At 50.6% G+C, this 19,593-nt stretch overlaps 1 protein-coding gene and 1 long non-coding RNA gene across 2 annotated transcripts in view; one reads left to right on the top strand and one right to left on the bottom strand.

Moving 5' to 3' along the window:
* LOC139054717 (uncharacterized) overlaps positions 1 to 6,942 on the top strand; it is a 94,074-nt gene extending 87,132 nt beyond the window's left edge. Inside the window, exons 2-3 of the long non-coding RNA XR_011511449.1 lie at positions 3,301 to 3,376; positions 6,357 to 6,942. This is a non-coding gene — a long non-coding RNA (uncharacterized lncRNA). The remainder of the gene's footprint in view (positions 1 to 3,300; positions 3,377 to 6,356) is intronic.
* The window catches only part of PolA1 (DNA polymerase alpha catalytic subunit), a 129,760-nt gene continuing 111,913 nt past the window's right edge, over positions 1,747 to 19,593 (bottom strand). The window contains exon 37 of the mRNA XM_065451842.2: positions 1,747 to 3,029. Coding sequence (XP_065307914.2) covers positions 2,845 to 3,029 — 185 coding nt within the window. The 3' untranslated portion in view covers positions 1,747 to 2,844. The remainder of the gene's footprint in view (positions 3,030 to 19,593) is intronic.

Below are 19,593 nucleotides of genomic sequence, written 5' to 3' on the forward strand. Positions count from 1 at the left end.
AAAAAAAAAAGTACCTCAATTACGGCTAAACTACCTATTCGTGCAATTTCGTCATGTTCACAAGCACAATACAAAAAAAAGAATATTAAATGTGGGGTTTTACATGCCAAAACTACGATATGATTACGAGGTACGCCATAGTGTGAGACTCCAGGAATTTGGACCACCTGGGGTTCTTAAACGCGCACCTAAATCTAAGTACACGGGTGTTTTCGCCCGTGTCGGAATGCGGCCACCGAGGCCAGGATTCGAACCCGCGACCTTGTGCTTAACAGCCCACCACCATATTGCCACTAAACAAGCACGGCAGGTAAGCGCACTACGAATTGCGCCGATGTATACATTCTGAACCAAAGCAGACATTAAAGTCAGTCGGCAATTTACGCTTGTCCTGTCCCTGTGTGCTTGTTTTTCTTTCTTTTTTGCGCAGACAATGTGTCCTAAAAGATACGCACAAACTAGCCCACTAAGACATTCTTGCTCTACCCAGGGCTCTTCCAGCGCTGTACGTTTAAGTAAGCTATACGCATCAGACGTGTCCAAATTTTAACACAACGGGCAATTCTTTGAACGCAATAGGTGGTAAATGGCATTGTCTTCACGGTAAGGACAATCACAGAAAACAGAAGAAAAGCGCAGAACGACTGATAAGCTGAGCAAGTTGGTAAGGATTCGTGGCACTGAAAGGCAGACGTGCCAACACGGACATGACAAGGAAATAAAAGGACAGGTGTAGTCGTTTTTTGTCCTTTCTTGTTGTGCATGAACAACTGCCTTACAGTAGCATAGAGGATAGGCACATGCGACCGGTAGTTAGTTGGGAAGCCCCGTATTTGGAAATAATTTGCCCCGTAACGCGAAGCAGTGACACGATAGTTGTCGAATTACAATGCGCAGTAAGCGTCACATCGTTCATTCGCAGGCGGCGAGCGAGCCATCTCTTTTCGAGAAGCAAAAGAAATGCGAGTCGTATTGAGTCCGTGGGAGTTGCGCCTCACGGTGGCGAAGTGGAAACACTCGGCTTTTCTTCCACCTGTTACCGATCTTCACTCAGCCACTGGTCCCTACTAAAACCATTTAGCTTCGTACTGCTGGACTCGTTCTGCTTTCCTCAAGCCTATCTTTGGCCTGCTCCATTAATAGGCTTCGCGTTATCGGTAGGCTGAATTATATACGTCTGCTGTGCTTTCGCCTCGGACATTTTAGAGCTCAACCATGCGCACGTCAATCAGGCAAGCTGCAGTTTCTCTAATTGATGAGGCTACCATCGCACAAAGGCCGCGCTTTCACTCAGCCTTGACGAGCACGATAATTTTAGACCGGTCGGAAAAGCCTTTTTTTTCTTCTTTCACAGCTTCGGTGAAGGTAAATTGAGAACGCTTCCTTCGGGGAGTGGTGACTGCGTGGTGTGAGCGCTCTACGACAGGATGTCGCTGTTTCGACAATCAGTGGAAAAGAACTGAAAACTACAATGCTTGCCCTTGTGGTCCGCGCACTGTCACACGGGACATGTTAGCAAACACAGTCCGCGAACTACGCGTCATCGGCTGCTCGGCTACAAAGAAAAATCGGTTGTTAGCATATGTAACGAGAACACGTTTCATATAAATTGGTGCTTCGGTGCGACAGGACCACCGCTTACACGCTGCTTGCGGACTGTGTTAACATGTCACGATGTAACGGCGACTTAAGTCACGTAGATCCACCCATTTCGGCGCTGAATCACAGCATGCGATGCAACCAATATAAGATAATATAAATTTATTACATCACAGAGTAAAACGGTGCACATGAGCAGGTATGAAAGTAAATGATTCAATAAACGTGTATTCACATTGTATCAATACTTCTGCACACGCTATAATACATTCATTGCAGATTAAGAACAGGTAAAACCGAACATAAAACACACATGAGCATAAAGTTTCGACAAATATACTTAAGCGCAGTCGTCAAACGCAAATACATCTGGCAGTATAATACAGACAAAATCAATCGTACAGTTTTAAATACGGACCCAACAAAATATTGTACCGAAACACTCAGTATAACTGCAATCACAAAAGCAGAGAGACTTACACAGGCAGGTAAAGCGTGCGAGCGTATGCCACAAAATCGGGACTGCATGAGCTCCTGTACGCGTAAGCTAGTGGTCTCGTAAAGCACAGTCAAAGGACCCGTTTAAAAGATGTTAAAAATCACGCACGTCGTGGCTAAACTGCTGCATCCCATTAAAATTCTTCACCAAAACAACCACGCACATAAAAAGTTTTCTTCCATTTCTTTTTTTTTTTTTGCGTTCACAAACTCATGTGGCTGCGCACTGCTGACATCGCATACAAGACATCACCAGTATAACCCCGGTGACGGAAATATGGACTATTTTCTTAGCAGCCAGCAGACAGGGCCACCGAAATTTTCGAAAGTTGGGCTTCCAATAAGGTGGAGGCCTGGCTTATACGCCATGGAGCGAAATATGCACAAACCACGGGGCACTGAGCGACGTAATGAGAGAAAAAAAAAATTCGCTGGAAAGTGGGAATTACATATTTTACGCGCATTTTCGGCGCGCCGTCTCCACGTCCAACTCGCGCCGCGCGGTGCGCACGCTATAACACTGCAACAGCAACGTGTCCCGTTGCTGCTTTCAGCCATCGCCGCACGAAAGACAATTGTGGACGGCACACAGCGTTGCACATCGCCCAGCGTGCATCAGACGCGCGGGCGTGACGCCTAAAGTGCGCTCCACGTGGTTGTGTCCGCTGCGCACCAGGTGGCAAAGACAGCGTCAGTGGGGGAAACCGTGGCGCCCAGTCAGTACACACGGCACGGCGACACGTCGTCTTAGTCGAGCAATGCGCCCTCGCTGGCGGCGACGTTGGCGCGCAGGTCCAGCGGCCGGTAGGCGTCGCGGAAGAAGTCCCGCAGCGAGACGACGCTGAAGGCACTGCGCGACAGGTACCGCTTGGCCACCTGCTGCAGGTGCCGGCAGGTCCGCTCCGTCTCGGGACGCGTCACACACGGCAGCCCTGCGACACGTAGAGGACGGCGATTGACATTATGGTAACGGAAAGGCACTGTAATTGCATTCAATAGAGATCGACGAGGGCGAAGCTCTGATGACCGCCCTTTGTATTCCCCTTTCTCCCCGTCTTTGTTTTCACACTGCAAAAAGCTTCGATGTCAGCACAGAGTAAGTTGCTATGTGGATAGACTGGAATATTGCGTCCCTGTTGCGTGTTCGCGTCCGAGCTCATTGGACACGAGTACGTCGCCTCATTTTTCATCCTCCAATTACAGCGGCATCCCGGGCGTGTGGTCAGGCTGAAACAAGCATCTCCGTGACCCTCCCGGGACTTCCCTTTCCCTGTAGTGGGTAATGTGATCTTTTACCTCGATGATGTTATTTGAAATAGTTACTTGAAGAAACAAGGAAAGACGTCATCCATATTCAGAAACTGACAAGTTCGTTTTTTCTTCCCTTGCCATTCGCGGAACACAGAAATTAGTTGCAAAAAAAGCAGAATGTAACGAGCATGAATGCAAAGATTTGCTTATTGTATAGCAAATGTACTGTTAAGGTAACGTCAAAAGAAAAAAAAAATCTAAAGTAATGACGAAACTCCGTAGGCGTCAGAATTTCGTCAGTTAACGCAAACAGCTGACAATGTGTCGGCAGCACGTCGCATGAATAAGACCATGCCCGAGTGGAACAGGGTCATACATATGAAGGAGGGCCATCATTACGCTCTAGATTGAAATAAACAACATAAAATAGGAGTGCACACCAGAGAAACAAAGAGACGCCACCCCCCCCTCCAAAAAAAAAAAGAAAAAAGCTACGCGTAATTTAGCATTGCTACCTGGCTGAGCTAGAAAAAAATTTGCAATTACACAGACGACAAAGGCGCCCGGATCGAAAGAGAAAGCAGAGGAGAACTGGCACAAAAGCGCGCAGAGACAACTGGCCACGCGACATTCGGCCACCGGACCTCGAAGCTCTAGCACGCGACAGCCACGGCAGCACGTGGCGTGACGGAATTCAATTATGACGGTGACTTAAAGAAAGTGTCATTAGCGATTCGCGCGACCGAAAGCAGAAGGCGCACGCAGCGTTACGGCAGCAGCGGGCATGTCAAGTGCAGGCTCGGACAAAAGGAAACGTGAGAGCCTTCACAGAGAACAAACATAACGTATAGAAGTGCCGCCAGTGGGCCCACGCGAAAAAAGAAAGAAACCTTCTCTCTGTCCCAAGACTTACTCGCTCGCAACTGGTTCCCTTCCCCACACGGTCGTAGCGTGCGCGCACCCCGAGCCGCGGGGATTATCCGAATCGGTCATCGGTCCCTAATAGAAACGAAGCGGGAGATTCGTTCCGGCTTGGGAGCTAGTGACCAAACCCTAATTGCCGTGCGCGGCGCTTTCACGGCGGGCCCAACATGCGACGGGGCAATGCGCTGCGTGCGGAAGGGAGAAAGGACGAAAACACAAAATTCGCCGGGCGAACGCGGGGGAACCAAACCGCAGGCGCGTTCCGTGGCCGAATCCATCACGCTAAGGACAACCGCCAACAAAGATCGCATTAAAAGGAAGCCGGAGATGGATTGGACGCCGCGGTTGCCGAGGCACTCCGATCGCGTCGAGGCCGCGCGCCAGACGGCCTACGTGTACAGCAGCCAGCCTCGCATTGCGCGCACCGCCGCACGTATAGACTGCATAGACCACTCGGTGGTCACCGCGTGTGCTGAGAGCGTTACGGCGAGCGGCGGCTGATAGATCATAAAAGGCGATCGCATGTTGTGAAACACGCCTCGCATTTGTGCGTGCAACGCTCTCTCGGCGCCGGAGAAAGGAGCGCGCGTTTCCTCGAGGCTGCAGACGAGGCACCGCGCCGTGTGCCAACTTCATCGTCGCCCTCCAACTGACGCGGTATAGTGTATGAACGCGGGCGCACGAATATGCACGCGCTATAGCGACTGGCGGCCAACCTCTTTTACGGGGGCCTTAATAGCGCGGCGCTAATTGTCTTTTGTTGCCGAACTTCTTCAATCAAGCTAAGTAATGTGTCCCGCGCCAAATTACCTATGTGCTTACGGTTTCCAGGCGTGCACACCGCATTGCAAACGAACCCGTTTACGTGCGCTTGCCGCTTCTCCGAGTACCCCCCCCCCCCCCCCCCCCCAAAAAAAAAAGTGGGGTAAACACAAATCAAGTTTGGTTACCTGTCGGGAGGCAGCACGTCCGAACACGCGAGCAACGTTAAACCAAATATGCGTTAGAGCTCATTGCGACACCTCGCAAAAATGACGCGTTCCAACGAGCTACTACACATAGCAAACCTAATGGCTGAGGCACGGAATTTGCCCACAACGGCTTTACGGAAATTAGGAGAGGAGAAACGAAGTGGGATGTGAGGAGGCGTCGCCTTTACGGCGCAAGTGACAACAACATACCCTGCCAACCTAAGAACTTTGAAATTCGTAAAAATCCCACGGAAGCGACGCCGGAAGGGGGTTGCGGCACCTATTCTTTTTCAAAGTTTACACAGAGCACCCACTTTTTTTTTTTGCGGGATGCATAATGACTTTATTAACGACGATTTAACTGTAGACGCAGCACGCAGGCAGTACTGCAAACTTGTGGCAGTACAAATTGATAAGCAACACAATGTTTTTAGATCATACACAGTTAGTTTTTCGGCAAATTCGGTGTTGGCTATTGGTTCAGGAACTTGTCCGAATAAACTTGCTTGAAGAAGGTGCCCTTCCCCTGTCCGTTTACAGACAGCAGGCTTTGAAGGGTACGGTCGGAGTCCAACGAGCGAAGACCATTTCGCGAATATAACTTATTTTTCGTGAAATCGTATAGAACGAGCCCGAACTTGCAAATATCATCAGAAATTCCGGAGAGTTGGCAGGTGTGCAATGATAGCTCAGAAACAACAGGGGTAATGATAGGAGACAGTATTTAATGCCAGAATATCAGCCGCCTAAGAGGGGAGCAGCCGCTGCACAGCGCAGGTAAAAGAGTCGTCACTACCGCGTAGGCGTCAACACGCAAATGACGATGGCTTGCGACAGCTGTGCGGCAAATAAGTCTAAAATACTGCCCACAGTGCTTCACGTTTTACAGCTCGGCTACTTCGTGTCTCAGCCGGTTATTGTAAGAAATACCACGGATATCGACGCCGTGTTTCGAAGCTTGCCGTATATAGCATGGATGTACTGCTTCCTTGGGTTTTTCCTTGTAATGTGCGTTTTTCTTTCTTTATCTTGGAGAAAATATCGCATAGAAAATTCGCGTAGCAAATGACTTGGTTAATTTTTAGTACGCTGACACGACTGTATTACTTCCAGGTGACCGCTGGAGTGACTGACAAAGAAAAAAAAAGCGTGCAGTTCACTCGAAATACGCCCAAGTGACAGCGATAAATAACCATGGCACGCTGTATGCGATGCGAAGTACCACACTTCCCGCCCCGTCAGTTGCAGCAGACGTTCCCACCAGCGTGTGAACAACCTGTGTAATCATCGACTGCCTCAAGTCGGGCGTGACGGAGACCGCCCGTCGGATACGACGGGGCTATTATGGTCGAAGACCATCCGGAGCGCAACACTGAAAAGGAGCCACGTGACACCTAACCAGCAAGAGACAAATAGTACGCATATAGAACATACTGGTAACAGTCTCGAGAAACGCTTCAGGGAGCGCGGCAACAACGTAAACAGGACATACGATGGTTTTGTTGCGGCATACTACCGCGCATGCGGTATACTACCGGCCATTGTTTCAGACTATTCTCATAATATGTACAGAAATTAACAGAAACGTGCAGGAAACCTGAAGCAGAAATCAATAGGTATGCACGGTGCGTTATTATAGTTTACATCTACTGTCGCGTTAATAGAAAACAAACAAACAAATAACCCACACGACAAAACAAACTGGTGCATCTAAGGTAAGATATTATGTTAATTTTAGGCTTATTTTTGTCTAACGCCTACATTGTGATAAAAAAAAAAATATGCATGCACGTATATAAGCTCCCGAGAAGGTTTTCAAATAAACATTTGCTGAAAGCAGCGCTTGTGTGCGTCCCCTTCCTTGTCTAAGCCTGATGAGCCTTTCAGGTGCTTACTTGATCACATGGACACTCAACCACAAACGTTTACGCACCACGCGATCTAAAAAAAACATTCAATTTCCGAATAGTCTGTAACAGCATTCAGTAAAACCGAACGTCACAATGTTGTTCCCATAAACTACCAGAGGCTGTAAATGCGAATACTAGGCTGCGTTTCGAGGCTGCTCAGATATTCAGTTTTTTCTCAGATGTCGTGTTCCGTAAAATTTTGTGGTTTACTGTATCAAGAAGCCCAAACTGCGTGATTTTAACTTGTTTCCTTCTTCGCATATCCCGAGTTGAACTTTGTGACTCTGGCTTCACCACTGATTATCAGTGGCTTCACCGGGCTTCATTCATATCAGTTCAGGTTCATGAGCGCCTTGTACCAGCAAGAGTCATCGAGCTTACTAAAAGTCGGCAGAAGGTGAGCTGCTCACGCTTTCAAGCACAACATGCCTCCACCATGTGCAAGCAAACTGTTTCAAGCATAGAAGACAAAGAGAACGCGGTGAGCAGCACCTCTAGATATCTTGCATTAAGTCAAATTAACGAGAAAGGCAACACTGTACTTTTGCAAACCTTTGTGAAGCGCACCATTCTGTCTATTACAGAGACGTTTTGGATAAAGGCAGCCAGCGTACGTTTACCAAGGAGGATGTGTCGAGGGAACTACACCTTGCAGCTGCCGGAGAGGTCGATCCGGCCGTTTTTATATATGGTCACCGAAGTGGAATTAGATGCGCGCGTCGTAGACTAGTCGAGTCACCGCTCAAAGTCAGTTCGACGGCGCACTCTTCACGAGAATGGGGCGGTGGAAGGCCCTCTCATCTGTAAGTACTTCATCGAGCCTCCTGCAGACAATTATTAATGCCTTGAAGAAACGTAATGAACCTGTTGCTGATTCATACTCCTTTGCTCAAGTTCCACATTAAGAAGGCATTGGCCTCGTGATTGGTGCAGATCAGATATGGAAGGTACTCCAAAAGGAAATAACATGCATCGATAAATACAAAAGTCTCGTCGCGATAAAAACAGTTTTGGGACGACCTTTCCAAGGTCCCATAAGCAGTGAGATGCCATTACGTCAAAGGGTGCGCGCCGGAGGTTTGTGCTAATCGCACAAGCTGCTCCATGGACAAGAACGTGCTACTTGGCAGCTTGGGCGTCCGATGGTCAGCCATTCCTCGAGCTTCCTGACGGCGCAACACCTTTTGAAAGGCCTTGTATTCGTCCTGTCAATTACTGCCCAACGGTGGTCGCACAATAGAGGCGTCTCTGGAGCCAACGTTTGGATAACGGACCTTGTATTGAACTAATGCTACGGCTACCAGCCATAACCTGTGCCGACGGGGGGGGGGGGGGGGGGGGGGGGGGGGGGGGGGCGAGCCCCTATTTAAATAGTCGAGGGGGGCTGGGCCTTCCTAGTCCCCTTTGACTTTAATCCCGCCAGGGTGCCATTACAACAAACTCGTAGAGCGATTCGCCGGGCGTCGTCCATCGCAGGCACGTAATTTGAGCTCTCGTCTTCTTAGCCTTTCACTCTCCTCTGCACCCGCGCAGGGTAGCAAACTGGACGAAGTTTAGTTAAATTCCCAACCTTTTCTTCCCATTCTCTCTCGTACGGCGATCCGCGAGTACAGCTAGGGAGTGCCTAAAACGCAGCCATCGCTTTGAAAACACTCCGCTCTGTGGAATTTCACCCAGTTGTAGGCGAAAAGATAGCGAAAGGACGAACTCCGATATCAAGGCGTGATGATCAAAAGAGAGAGAAGAGAACAAGAAGATGACGATGATATGTTCAGTGGTGGAACAGCCATTTCACCTTTCGGCGCAGGCCCTGGCGCAGACAAAACGCCGATTTGGCGCAGCAGCAAGCATTTTTGGCGCAGGGTCCAAAGCATGTACGCTTACCATGCACCACGAAAATTTTAACTGACATAGTCGATATGTTATGGAGACGGGTTTGCGCCAAATTTATCCTGCAAGAGCGGTCAGGAAAGGACGCGACGCTCTTCCACACCACGATGCACAAAGGGCGCTACGGCCTGATTCGTCGATACGGCGAAGACAAGGCTCCACAGACGCATCATCAACAAACGCGTGCTTATTATCATCGGATGCAACACAGTGCGACAGTCACGGCTTGTGGGCAAATGCTCACCGCAAGACCGATCGAGTACGCGCGTCGGAGCTGAACATGACAGTGCAATATACTCATGTCATGCCATGCAGATTAGGGAGTTTTCGAATAGGGGTGCAAAGGTTTCGCGGTCGCTAAATAAATCGCGTCATCGCCACTGCGCATGTGCGAGACGCAAAGTGGGTCTTTTGTTTGCGTCGGCGACGCTATTTCATTGAAATAGCGCTGCGACCAAAACTCGACGCAATAGTTTCGCGTCGACGAACATGGCGTTACCCATCGAAGTGGCGGCTCTCGCCGTGTATACCCCATTCGATTTCGTTCGTTAATACCATTCTGAACTATGCCCCAGGTGCGATTCTGGTCGCAGCGGCTGTTTTGCAAAGACCCGATGTAACCCATAAAAAGCGAAAAAGCGTATGCCTTTAATCCTAGAATGCGACATCCTCCTTCGGCAAACTTCGCGGCACTACGCGATTTCCACGAAAACCGAATAACACGCCAGCAAGACGGTACAGCGGCACTACATTGTACTAAAGTGTACTAGAATGAAGTTATTCTAGCACGCTCTAAGTGTACGTCCGTCAGCGAAAAAATTCGCAGTTCCGGCCGAAAAGCGAAGCATCGATTGCGTTAGCAAATTAGTTGACAGCCATAATTAATAAGGATAATAGTTTTATCGGTTGTTAAACTTGTAAACAATCGCTTATTAACTAAATTAACAAGCATGGCGCCAGCACGCACAGGCAAACATGCACACATCACACTCGACGACCGCGGACACTCGCTGTCAGGAAGCGCGGAAGAAGCAGCGAGCGAAGTGGCCTTGGTGCTGTCTATCGCTCCAACGCAAACTGAGTGGCAAGAACACAGCACACGCGAGTCTGTGAGCCGTCGGCCCACACAGACTCTGCCCCCAAAGCAGATTGCTTTCAAAATAAAGCCCACGTTACCGCGCCATACGCCGCTGCTGCCGCCAGTACAACGTCCCCTTACTTCCCCTCCCCCGCTTTCTTGTGCGCGACGAAAGATGGCGCGCTTCCTTCCCGCTTTCCTTCCTTGCGCACGCGAGATTGAGCCGCGATCGTCGACGGTGTTATCGCCCTTGGACTTCATACAGAACATCACGGCCACGATGAGGGCAAAATGTGCCTGGAATGTCCACATAATTGCTATTGCCTGCAGATTTTCAACACTTTACCGCTGTACGTGACGACAATTTTTCAAGTCAAGGTTATCGGAAGTTATACGAAAAATTGTATGTATTTGTCGTGAGGAGTAAAGTGCATGTCAGTTATTTCAAAACTTAAGAATAGAATTTTCGCACAGTAAAACATAAAAACACGTTTTGTGTTCCGGCGCAGTAGAGTGATAAGTCCTGTGACTGGAAGCTTCTTGGGGCCGCACTCCCGCTGCTGTTATCGCGCCAGCGAAACCGTTCACAAAATGCGGGAATGGTGATCCGGACGACCCCGACGGGCCTGCGATTCCTTCTGTGATGATGATGATAGCTTGCTGTTGGTTTTGATTGCAGGTCTGCGTGCTGCGAAGCACCGACGGAAGGAGGGTTTCGCTCTTATGCATGCTTTGGCGCAGGCACGGAGCAATGTTCTGCTAAAATGCTGTTTCGGCGCAGTTTGGCGCAGCTGTTCCGCAACTGCTGATGCTTTTACGTGTTACGTGTCTGTGCTGCTATATAAGGAAATGCGAAATTTGTATTCTAATCAAATAGCAGAACGTTTCGGGACGAAGTTTACAAATTGCCTGTAGGCAGAAAAAAGAGCGATTCTCCAAAATATATCTAAAATATGTGCGAATGATCGCCGAATAACCGACCGCAATGACACCTGTTGCACAGAGCTCTTCATTATACGGGAGCGGTGATCTCTGATGTCGTTCAGTTCAAACAGTGGCCCGGTTGTTGCCCTCCCTCTGTTCCCGACACGGACGCAAAGCAGACACATAAACTGCGACGCCGAGAGGCTTGAAAGCACTCCATTTTCGGCGGCCCTATAAGTTCACGCCGAGTGCGAGGGATCGTATACGAGCCCGGCGGGCGCGCACACGCGCGGTTTCTCGCACGCATCTCGTTCGGCGGCCACGAAACAACGCGAACAGAGCACAGTTGATCAGCAGGATGCGTGGCGACCATCTGCAGCGCGAACGGGAGAGCAAGAGCGACCACCGAAGGCTCCACGGGCCGCAGCGAAACGCCGGAAGGGAAGAACAAAGGCCGCCCACCCTCGAGAGCAATTCCGCGCTTCGCGCTAGGACGAGCAGCGCGGCAGGCCACAGGAGTGGTCTGCGATGCGATCCGAAAGCGAGTAAGGATCGAGCGCGACTCGTATAGCATCAAAAGCGAGGCGTGCGGCGTACGCAGTGCAGACTGTTGGTGGCCCGCGCCGACTTGACACTCCAGCGCACGCCTCGCTTGGCCCGTGGCCGAACGGGCGTCCGGTCGCCGGCGACGAGTGGCGCGGCGAGCCGGCCGGCCGAGCCGGCGTCGCCGCTGCCGCCGCCGAAAGCCGCGCAGAGGAGTTTCGGCCGCTCGTAGTACTCCCTCCGTTTCTTCGCTCTCTTCGTTTTCATTCGAATCTCCCCCTCCTCTCTGTTCCACCAACGATGACCAAGCGAGCAGGTGGGGCAGACCGGCGGAGAGCGCCGCGATCAATCAAGGGCGCCCCATAGAAAATTAGACGGCCCCGGTTTATTCATTAAAACGTGCCAAGTTTCGGGCTGTTGTGTGAGCGCGCACGCGCATAACACAGGCGCGAGGAGGAGAAGGCGCAGAAGCGAATAAGAAAAGGTAATAGTGAAGAACGAAAAAAAAAACAAAAATAAAAGATGGGCAGGCGGTCGCCGGATCCAGCAAGGACGCGGGCGGCCGAGCAAAGGAGGGAAGGCTGCGACGGGCGACCGCTCGAGTCAAGCTTTTAATTGCCTGCCTGATGCCACTCGTATCAACGGGGGAAAAAAAAGTGGGGGGGGGGGGAGAGAATGCTCCCCCTTCGCCCCTCTTTCGTTTATCCTAAATAGGCAACAGCAAGAGAAGTGTGATACGGCGCACATCGACCGGCGGATAACGAGGAGCCAGGAGACGAACGTTACCAGAGCGTATACCACCCCGTCGGGTTTGCAAAAATAACGATTGCAGCAGCAATAATAATAACCCCGGAGGAGGAAAATTCCAAGTTATTGCTGAAAGCTGGGCAAGTTTGTCGCTGAAATGGTGGAACATAATTAACAGCGCTAAATCTACGGGAAAAGGGACACTAATGTACACTGGGCGTCCGAAAAAGTATAACTGTGCACTGGTCACGGAACAACAATGGCGGTCGCAACATTGGACGCTTTACCGTGCAGTGCAGTGTTCGCTACAAGAGATGTGCAAATGTCCACCACCGGCTTGAAGACATTTCTGCACACGACGCTGCATATTTTTAAACATTCGGTGGAAGGTTGCTGGAGTTATATCTGTGCAATGGTACCACGTGCGTTCCAGCATGTCCAAGCCGAGAACAATAACGGGAACAACGCACCGCCCTTCAGGCAGGGCCGGCTGATAGAATTTGTTGGCGATATATTTTTTACGCACTGGCGTACAAGGACGTAAACGGGACGAACACGAACCCTCATTCGCCTGTAGGGTCCGAATGAAGAGAACCTGGCGATGTTGACGGAGGGGAATGATCTACAAGCACTGTCTCCACTAACGAAGGCCAACACAGAAGCAAACGAGGTAGCTATATATATATACACGCGAACGAGAAGACCAAAGAAAAGCAATATAGTGAAACACTAAGTCAAGTTAAACTGTATTAGCAAACTACACTTTTTAAATAGCAGAGCCATCATCCTTACCGCGACAAGAAGCTTGGTACGCCGGAAAGGACGCAATAACGAAAGACGATGTATAACGACACTGCCTAAGAATAAGTTATCGCACCAACTCGCTGTGACGTCCAGGATTTTGAAAGCGTGCTATTTAATTACGTATAGCCGCAAATTAAAGCCGCTTCTTTATCAGTAAGTGGCCGGTCGACTTTTTTTTTTTCCTAGTGTGCGTATACTTACACACTGCACGCATATATGACACTTTACCCAAGGTTTGTTATTAACCGAAACGTCTAACAAGCAGCAGGACATCAGTAAATATACAGACGGCCCTGAAGCGTAGCGAAGGGAAGTACATTTCGGTAAACATGCGTCACGTACAAGGCACACGCGATGGTTTTAATTAGATCGCTGAAAAACACAGTAGCAATGGTATCCGACAATTTACGGGCAATTTATGCGATCAGGGAGATTGCGCGGCACGTTCGTTGTAGCCCATGAAAACAGCAAACACTTTGAGAGAGGTCGACGCACACAACGCGCCGGTTGCCTCTCTTTTTAAGCGATTTCCGAAAGAATTGGCGGTAATAACCGCCGCTATCAGAAGCGCGGATAGGAGTCGCAGCGAACGCGTCGGACGTGTACGCACAAAAATCGTCCTCATTTTGTCCAATCTCGGTGAGCCAATAAGAGAGGCCGACCGGGGAAGGCAAACAGCGCTATAAAAGATGGGCAGAAACGGGTAATCACAAGTTTTCTTGTAACTTCTTTTTCTACCCGGTCAAAATAAGGTACATACACACACACACACACACACACACAGCCTTGGTGGCTGGCTTAACGAGGTTTCGCCGGTCCCCCCCGTCTGCACAGCATTATAATGGCGCGCGCGCGCATCGTCCCATGGCCGCAACACGCAGCCCGTGAATCAGCAGCAGCAGGAGGAGCAGCAGCCTCGGAGTTCCATTAAGTGCACATTGTCCGCGTCGCATTAATTACACCGTAAATTACGGCCGCCTAGGGGACACGCACGGCGGCAGCGCCATAGCTCATGTCCCAGACGACCCGCGTTTAATTGGATTACGCTGCCCGCAGCGGCCCCGATGGAACGCGCGATGAAAAGCACTCCCGCGGGTCCCGCGCGCTGTCGGGTGCGCATGCAGGTATATGTAGTACACCTCGCGGTCGCGCCGTGCGCGCGAAGGAACGCGACGAGATTCGGCGGCATATGCATGCCTGCGCGGTTGCTGCTCTGATATCGCTGCTGTGCATCCTGCTGTATAGTCGACAGCATAGTCGATGCTGTACGGTCCTGCTGTATAGCAGTGCCCGCTCTACCGGCACACACTGACCCTCGAGTGTGCAGGACACAGGACGGTCCGCGCGAAACGTTTTCAATTCCACGTAAAGCGTTGCGATCCGTGAAGCTGTATGCGGCTGGATGCCACGGATGCGCTAGCAACGTGGCAGCTCCAGATATCGGTCAGCATATACATTTGCAAATATACATTTGCAAATATGATTATATACGCAGGAAAAAGGCAACGAGCAATGGCTGGCCTATTTACTCGTATATTTACTCGTAACCTCTCGACCCTTTCACTCACATGTATCAGCAAACACTTTCAAAGCGAATCTCGCTTTGCCTTTTCCGCTCAAATTTCGGGCGCTCCATGGCTGCTGCTGTGCAGCACGATTGCCCAGTTCCGGGTATAGGGGCAAACCAGTACACCGAATATTGCGTAAACTAAGGCTTTCCGGGGCGGCAGGTGATCCATGCAAGCGGCAGAAGTGAGCTCGAATACGAACACGAGCGCTCGTCCTGTCTGCTCCTTTCTGTGTCCGTGTTCACTTCGCGCTACAATCCAAGATCATGTCACCGTACCAACTCGCCCAACTTTCCATCCTTTTTGCAATACGAACACGGCTTCGCCAACACGCCGTTGTCGTCATTCCCCCATCGTCGATTCGTCGCCTTGATTCGTATCGTCGTCACTGCGTCGTCGTCAATCCATTATCGTCGTGCCTTCATTACGCCGTCCCCGTCAATACGTCTCCGTCACACCGTCATTTCGTCGCCTTCATTTCATCGTCGCCATTTTTTAATAACCATGCCACCGCTATCATTCTTTCGTTGTTACTCTGGCGTCTTCATATCCCCATCGTCCTCATTCTTTTGTTTTCATGCCGCAGTCATTGTTACGTCGTCGTCACTCTGTCATACTCATATACCTTCGTCTTCATGCCGTCACCCCGCTATCGTCATTTCGTTATCAGACAATCGTCGTCAATTCGTCATCGCGCCGCCATCGTCAAGCTGTCGTCGACACTGCTCATTCATATTTAAAACAGCGCCAAAAAAACGCGGACAAGGGAGGACACAGGACGAGCGCTGACTGCCAACAACACCTTCAGTCAGCGCTCGTCCTGTGTCCTCCCTTGTCCGTGTTTTTTGGCGCTGTTTTAAATATGAATGATCCGTACCAACTAGCTCGCACCCAAACCCTTCTGAGTCGACACTGCACCATTGTCGCGCCATCCCGTCGCGGTCGTTCCGTCGTCGTCATTCCATTGCTGTCGTCGTTGTGTTGTCGTCATTCCTTCTTCGTCATGCCCGCGGGATGTGCATGTTGGGGCGTCACAAGTTTACATTGAGTGACGCGTTTCCTGGTGAAAATGCGTTCAACTGACATGACGAGACTGGTGAAACCACGTTTAGCACTACCTATGTCTGAACGCCAACTCACGAGGCTGCTGCTGGTGTGTCGAGGTTGCGAAGTCACTAGCGCTAAACACCGTATACTGCCGGAGAGAGAGAGAGAGAGAGAGAGAGAGAGAGAGAGAGAGAGAGAGAGAGAGAGGGAGAGAGAGTAGAAAGAAACAAGACAAACATATGGTTGGCGACCCCATGCGAGAGAACGGGAACAAGGGAACAGAGAGGGCAGGCAGGGACGAAGGCGGCGAATGTGTGCACGTGCGCGGACCGCATCAAGCAGTCACAGGTACTATCACAAGCCAGTCGTTCTCAAAAAGCCCAAAAGTACCTTCTCTGCCTTCTGGGCCAATGATCAGCGGCGACGGTATTGCAACAGCATCTGTACGGCCCGTGCATGACCGTCTAGTCGCCGCTATGCGTGGGAAATTGAGTGAAGACAGCTCCCAACCACAACCGAAACAGAAAAGATGCCTATTGTCAGCACAGTTCGGGCGGAGGTCCAAGTTGCAGCGAAGGGTTTAATCTCTGCAGTCTGCATGAAGAGCCTTATATGTGCGGTATTCCACTTGGCTTACGAGGGTGCGCGTGCCTGATGGCACAGCTGCCTCGCATCGTCTGTCTTAGAGACCGGAACCGGGCGCATTGGTATTCCTCACGTGGTTTCCGAGCAGTCTTGTCTACGCCATCATCTGCAGTGATACCGCAATGGCCGGAAAGCCATTGAAAATAAATCTCGTGGCATTTGTTATTCATGTGGTGCATTTTCTTTCGCTCCTCACGATTTCCATTGGTTGTGAGTCTGATGTCGGAGGAACGACTGCGTAATTGTAATACCGGCTTTGAGTCGCAGAAGTCTGCTCACTTTGCAGGACTCTCTGTGAACTGCAAGCGTGCGAAAGCGCACACGGAGTCGCGGAATAAGGCGAGCAAACGGAGGCTTCACCGGCGGCAAGAAAAACATGTATCAGTGGATCGATGGGAAATATTAACACAGATGAACGGAACCAAGAGAAATAGGTGGCAAAACGTGCAAACACGAAAAGTCAATTTGTTCTGCTGCCAAACCGTGGACAGCGCATTTACCTGCACAGTGCCCCTACAATGCCGTGCCAGTAGCTCTCCAAACAAAGTAACGCAGAAACAACATAGTCCAAGCATTTTCGTTTTGTTTACAGTGCTACTGACACGGCATCGTGATAATCAAAAGCACGGAAACAAGGCGAACTAGAAAACAGAACCAGATATTGTGGTAGAGTTGCCGCGCGCTGGGCCCATCGCCTTCAGAGACAAAGTATACAAGTCACAAAACGCTTCGTACACACCGTCACACATTACACAACCATACGTGAAAGACGTAATTACACTCCAACAAGCTAGAGCAGCGATAACCCCGTTACCGCCTGTTACACGTCACGCGCAGCGTGCGCGTGTAACTCCGACGCCACTGGCACATTTCCTATGACCACGCCGCAGTGAAAGCATAAGTGATCGTTGCAAAACGCCGTGTACCTAACAGGACCGTATACGAGCCGGCCAATTTCCAAATCACGGCACGCAAGCTCCGAACGCCCGCGAGCCGCACTCGAAACAAAACCCGATACCGTAGGAGCGCTCATGCATCGAGACCCGCGCGAGCAATCATCGCGTCAAACCGACTCGGCAATAACGAACGCCGGCGATATACGGCGCCGACTATCGGCCCGAATCCGAGCCCTCCCAGGCAATTACGGTGAGAACAATGGGCCGCCCCACAAACGATCGCTTCGACCACACAAGGTTCACACCGGCCCATTCGCGCGCGCATAAAACACCCTTTGCCCTCTTCCATGTCGGCAAGCCAAGGCAGACGAAGCTGCTGCAGGCTAGCGCTGGTATACCAGTATACGCGCGCAACGCCGACGTTTTACGCACACACACACATACATACACAAGACCACAGGCTTTCCTTCGCGTGGCGCATAAGCAGAGAGCGAACCGGAGAGCCAGTCTGAATGGAAGGCTGGCTCCGCGTGCTCTGCGCCACGTTTTTATCGCGAGGCCAGACGACGACTCCTCGCAACGGAGGTCCGAGGGAGAGCCGAGACGCGCGGCCGCGGGCTGGCCCACTCAATAGGAGAGCGCACGGGAGAGGGAGAGCGATCGGCCCCCAGAAATCTCCATCGATCACGCGGCCGGGCTAATTAACCTCGCGGCGGCCGGAGTGCGACTTCCTTGCCTCCCGGACCGGATTATATATCACCGCTGCTCCCTTTGCGGCCACTGCGAACGCGCGAGTGCCCCACAACCAGCCGCACTATATGCACATCGGCGAGAACAGCCCACGGTGCGCACGGTATAAGCCCGCACACATCTCTCGCGATGCGCAAGAGAGAACGCAACGGTCTTAAGCGCGGGAAAGTTGGCAGTGAAAACGTCTTACGCGAATGTATATGTAGATTGTCATGGAAGTTGCTCACACGGCTCACGTCAATCGGCGGATGCATTAGACGTATGTATGTGCAAGGAAACAAAACAAAATAAAACAAAACAAAACTTCGAGAAAATGTACTGTAAACGCACGCCGCGATCAGTTATACTATAGGCACAAAACTGGCGGTTAGGTTATGGTCTGCAAATGACACGAGCAGTCTTTCATTTTCGCTTCTTTTGCAAGCATGCCAAAGACAGAGAGAGAGAGAGAGAGAGATAGATAGATAGATAGATAGATAGATAGATAGATAGATAGATAGATAGATAGATAGATAGATAGATAGATAGATAGATAGATGTATTTTCAATCATATCTGAGCGAAACCAGAGATTGTTACTGTGTACTTTCCAGGCCACGGCTAATTCTCGCGCTCAGCGCCGCCAATAGATCGGTTTGTAGCAACGATTTTACGCAATGAAGGGGGCAGCGAAAAATTATCGATTACGAAGGTACGTGGTCACGCATTCTTTGCGGACGCTGTGCTCGATACGCTCAGTCGAAGCAACTGCGTTAACAGAAGAAGGGGAGGGCCACTACGCGAACATAGTATTTCCGGTCAACAGCGCATTAGGTATATATATGCTTGACGTACTATGCGGCGTACGGACCGGAAATATGTTCGCGCAGTCCCCCTCCCCTATATCACTGAAGCAATTTCAGATCTGTTTTCCATTAATCCCTGGTTCGAACTTTTCATCACGCAGGAAAAGCGTAGCGGCTAAAGCTGTTGCGGGAGACCTACCGAGACGTTGGCCACCGCCGTCACTGTGTACGTGAAAGCGAAGACTCGCTGCAGCGGATGCCCAGATGACTGTCAATGAAGCCGAGAGCGATTCTGACATCTCTTGGTCCACAAGAGTAGAAGTGGGAGGGGAAAATTGGCGTGGGAATAAGGCTAAATGGAAGTCAACAAGAGGACAGCAGGGTTACGTAGCAGTAAGCTGAGGTGAACACAAAAAGAAAAGCAAATTAATGTAAGCCCGGGCAGTGAGCTGGGCCAGTTTGTAGGTAAGTATCTTTGGAAATAAGTACCACGATCCGAACGAAGGACGGGACACAAGCCAGTTCTGTCCGCCTTCTTTGTACTTCGTTCGCTACGAGTTGTTTGTTCAAAAGCCACGGATGCACACATTGCTCGCTCACTCCCTCTTTTCCTTTGTCTAGTCCCTTTTCCCTTAACCCCAACGTTGGGTAGCAAGCCGGATGTTCATCTACTCGACCTCCCTGCTTGTTCTCTCTTATCCGAACACCCGCTTGCACCCCGCCGAATGGCATTCTGTACCGCGTGCTTCGAGTATCCATTGTGC

This window comes from Dermacentor albipictus, chromosome 1 (assembly GCF_038994185.2).
Source record: "Dermacentor albipictus isolate Rhodes 1998 colony chromosome 1, USDA_Dalb.pri_finalv2, whole genome shotgun sequence".
Lineage (NCBI taxonomy): Eukaryota > Metazoa > Arthropoda > Arachnida > Ixodida > Ixodidae > Dermacentor > Dermacentor albipictus.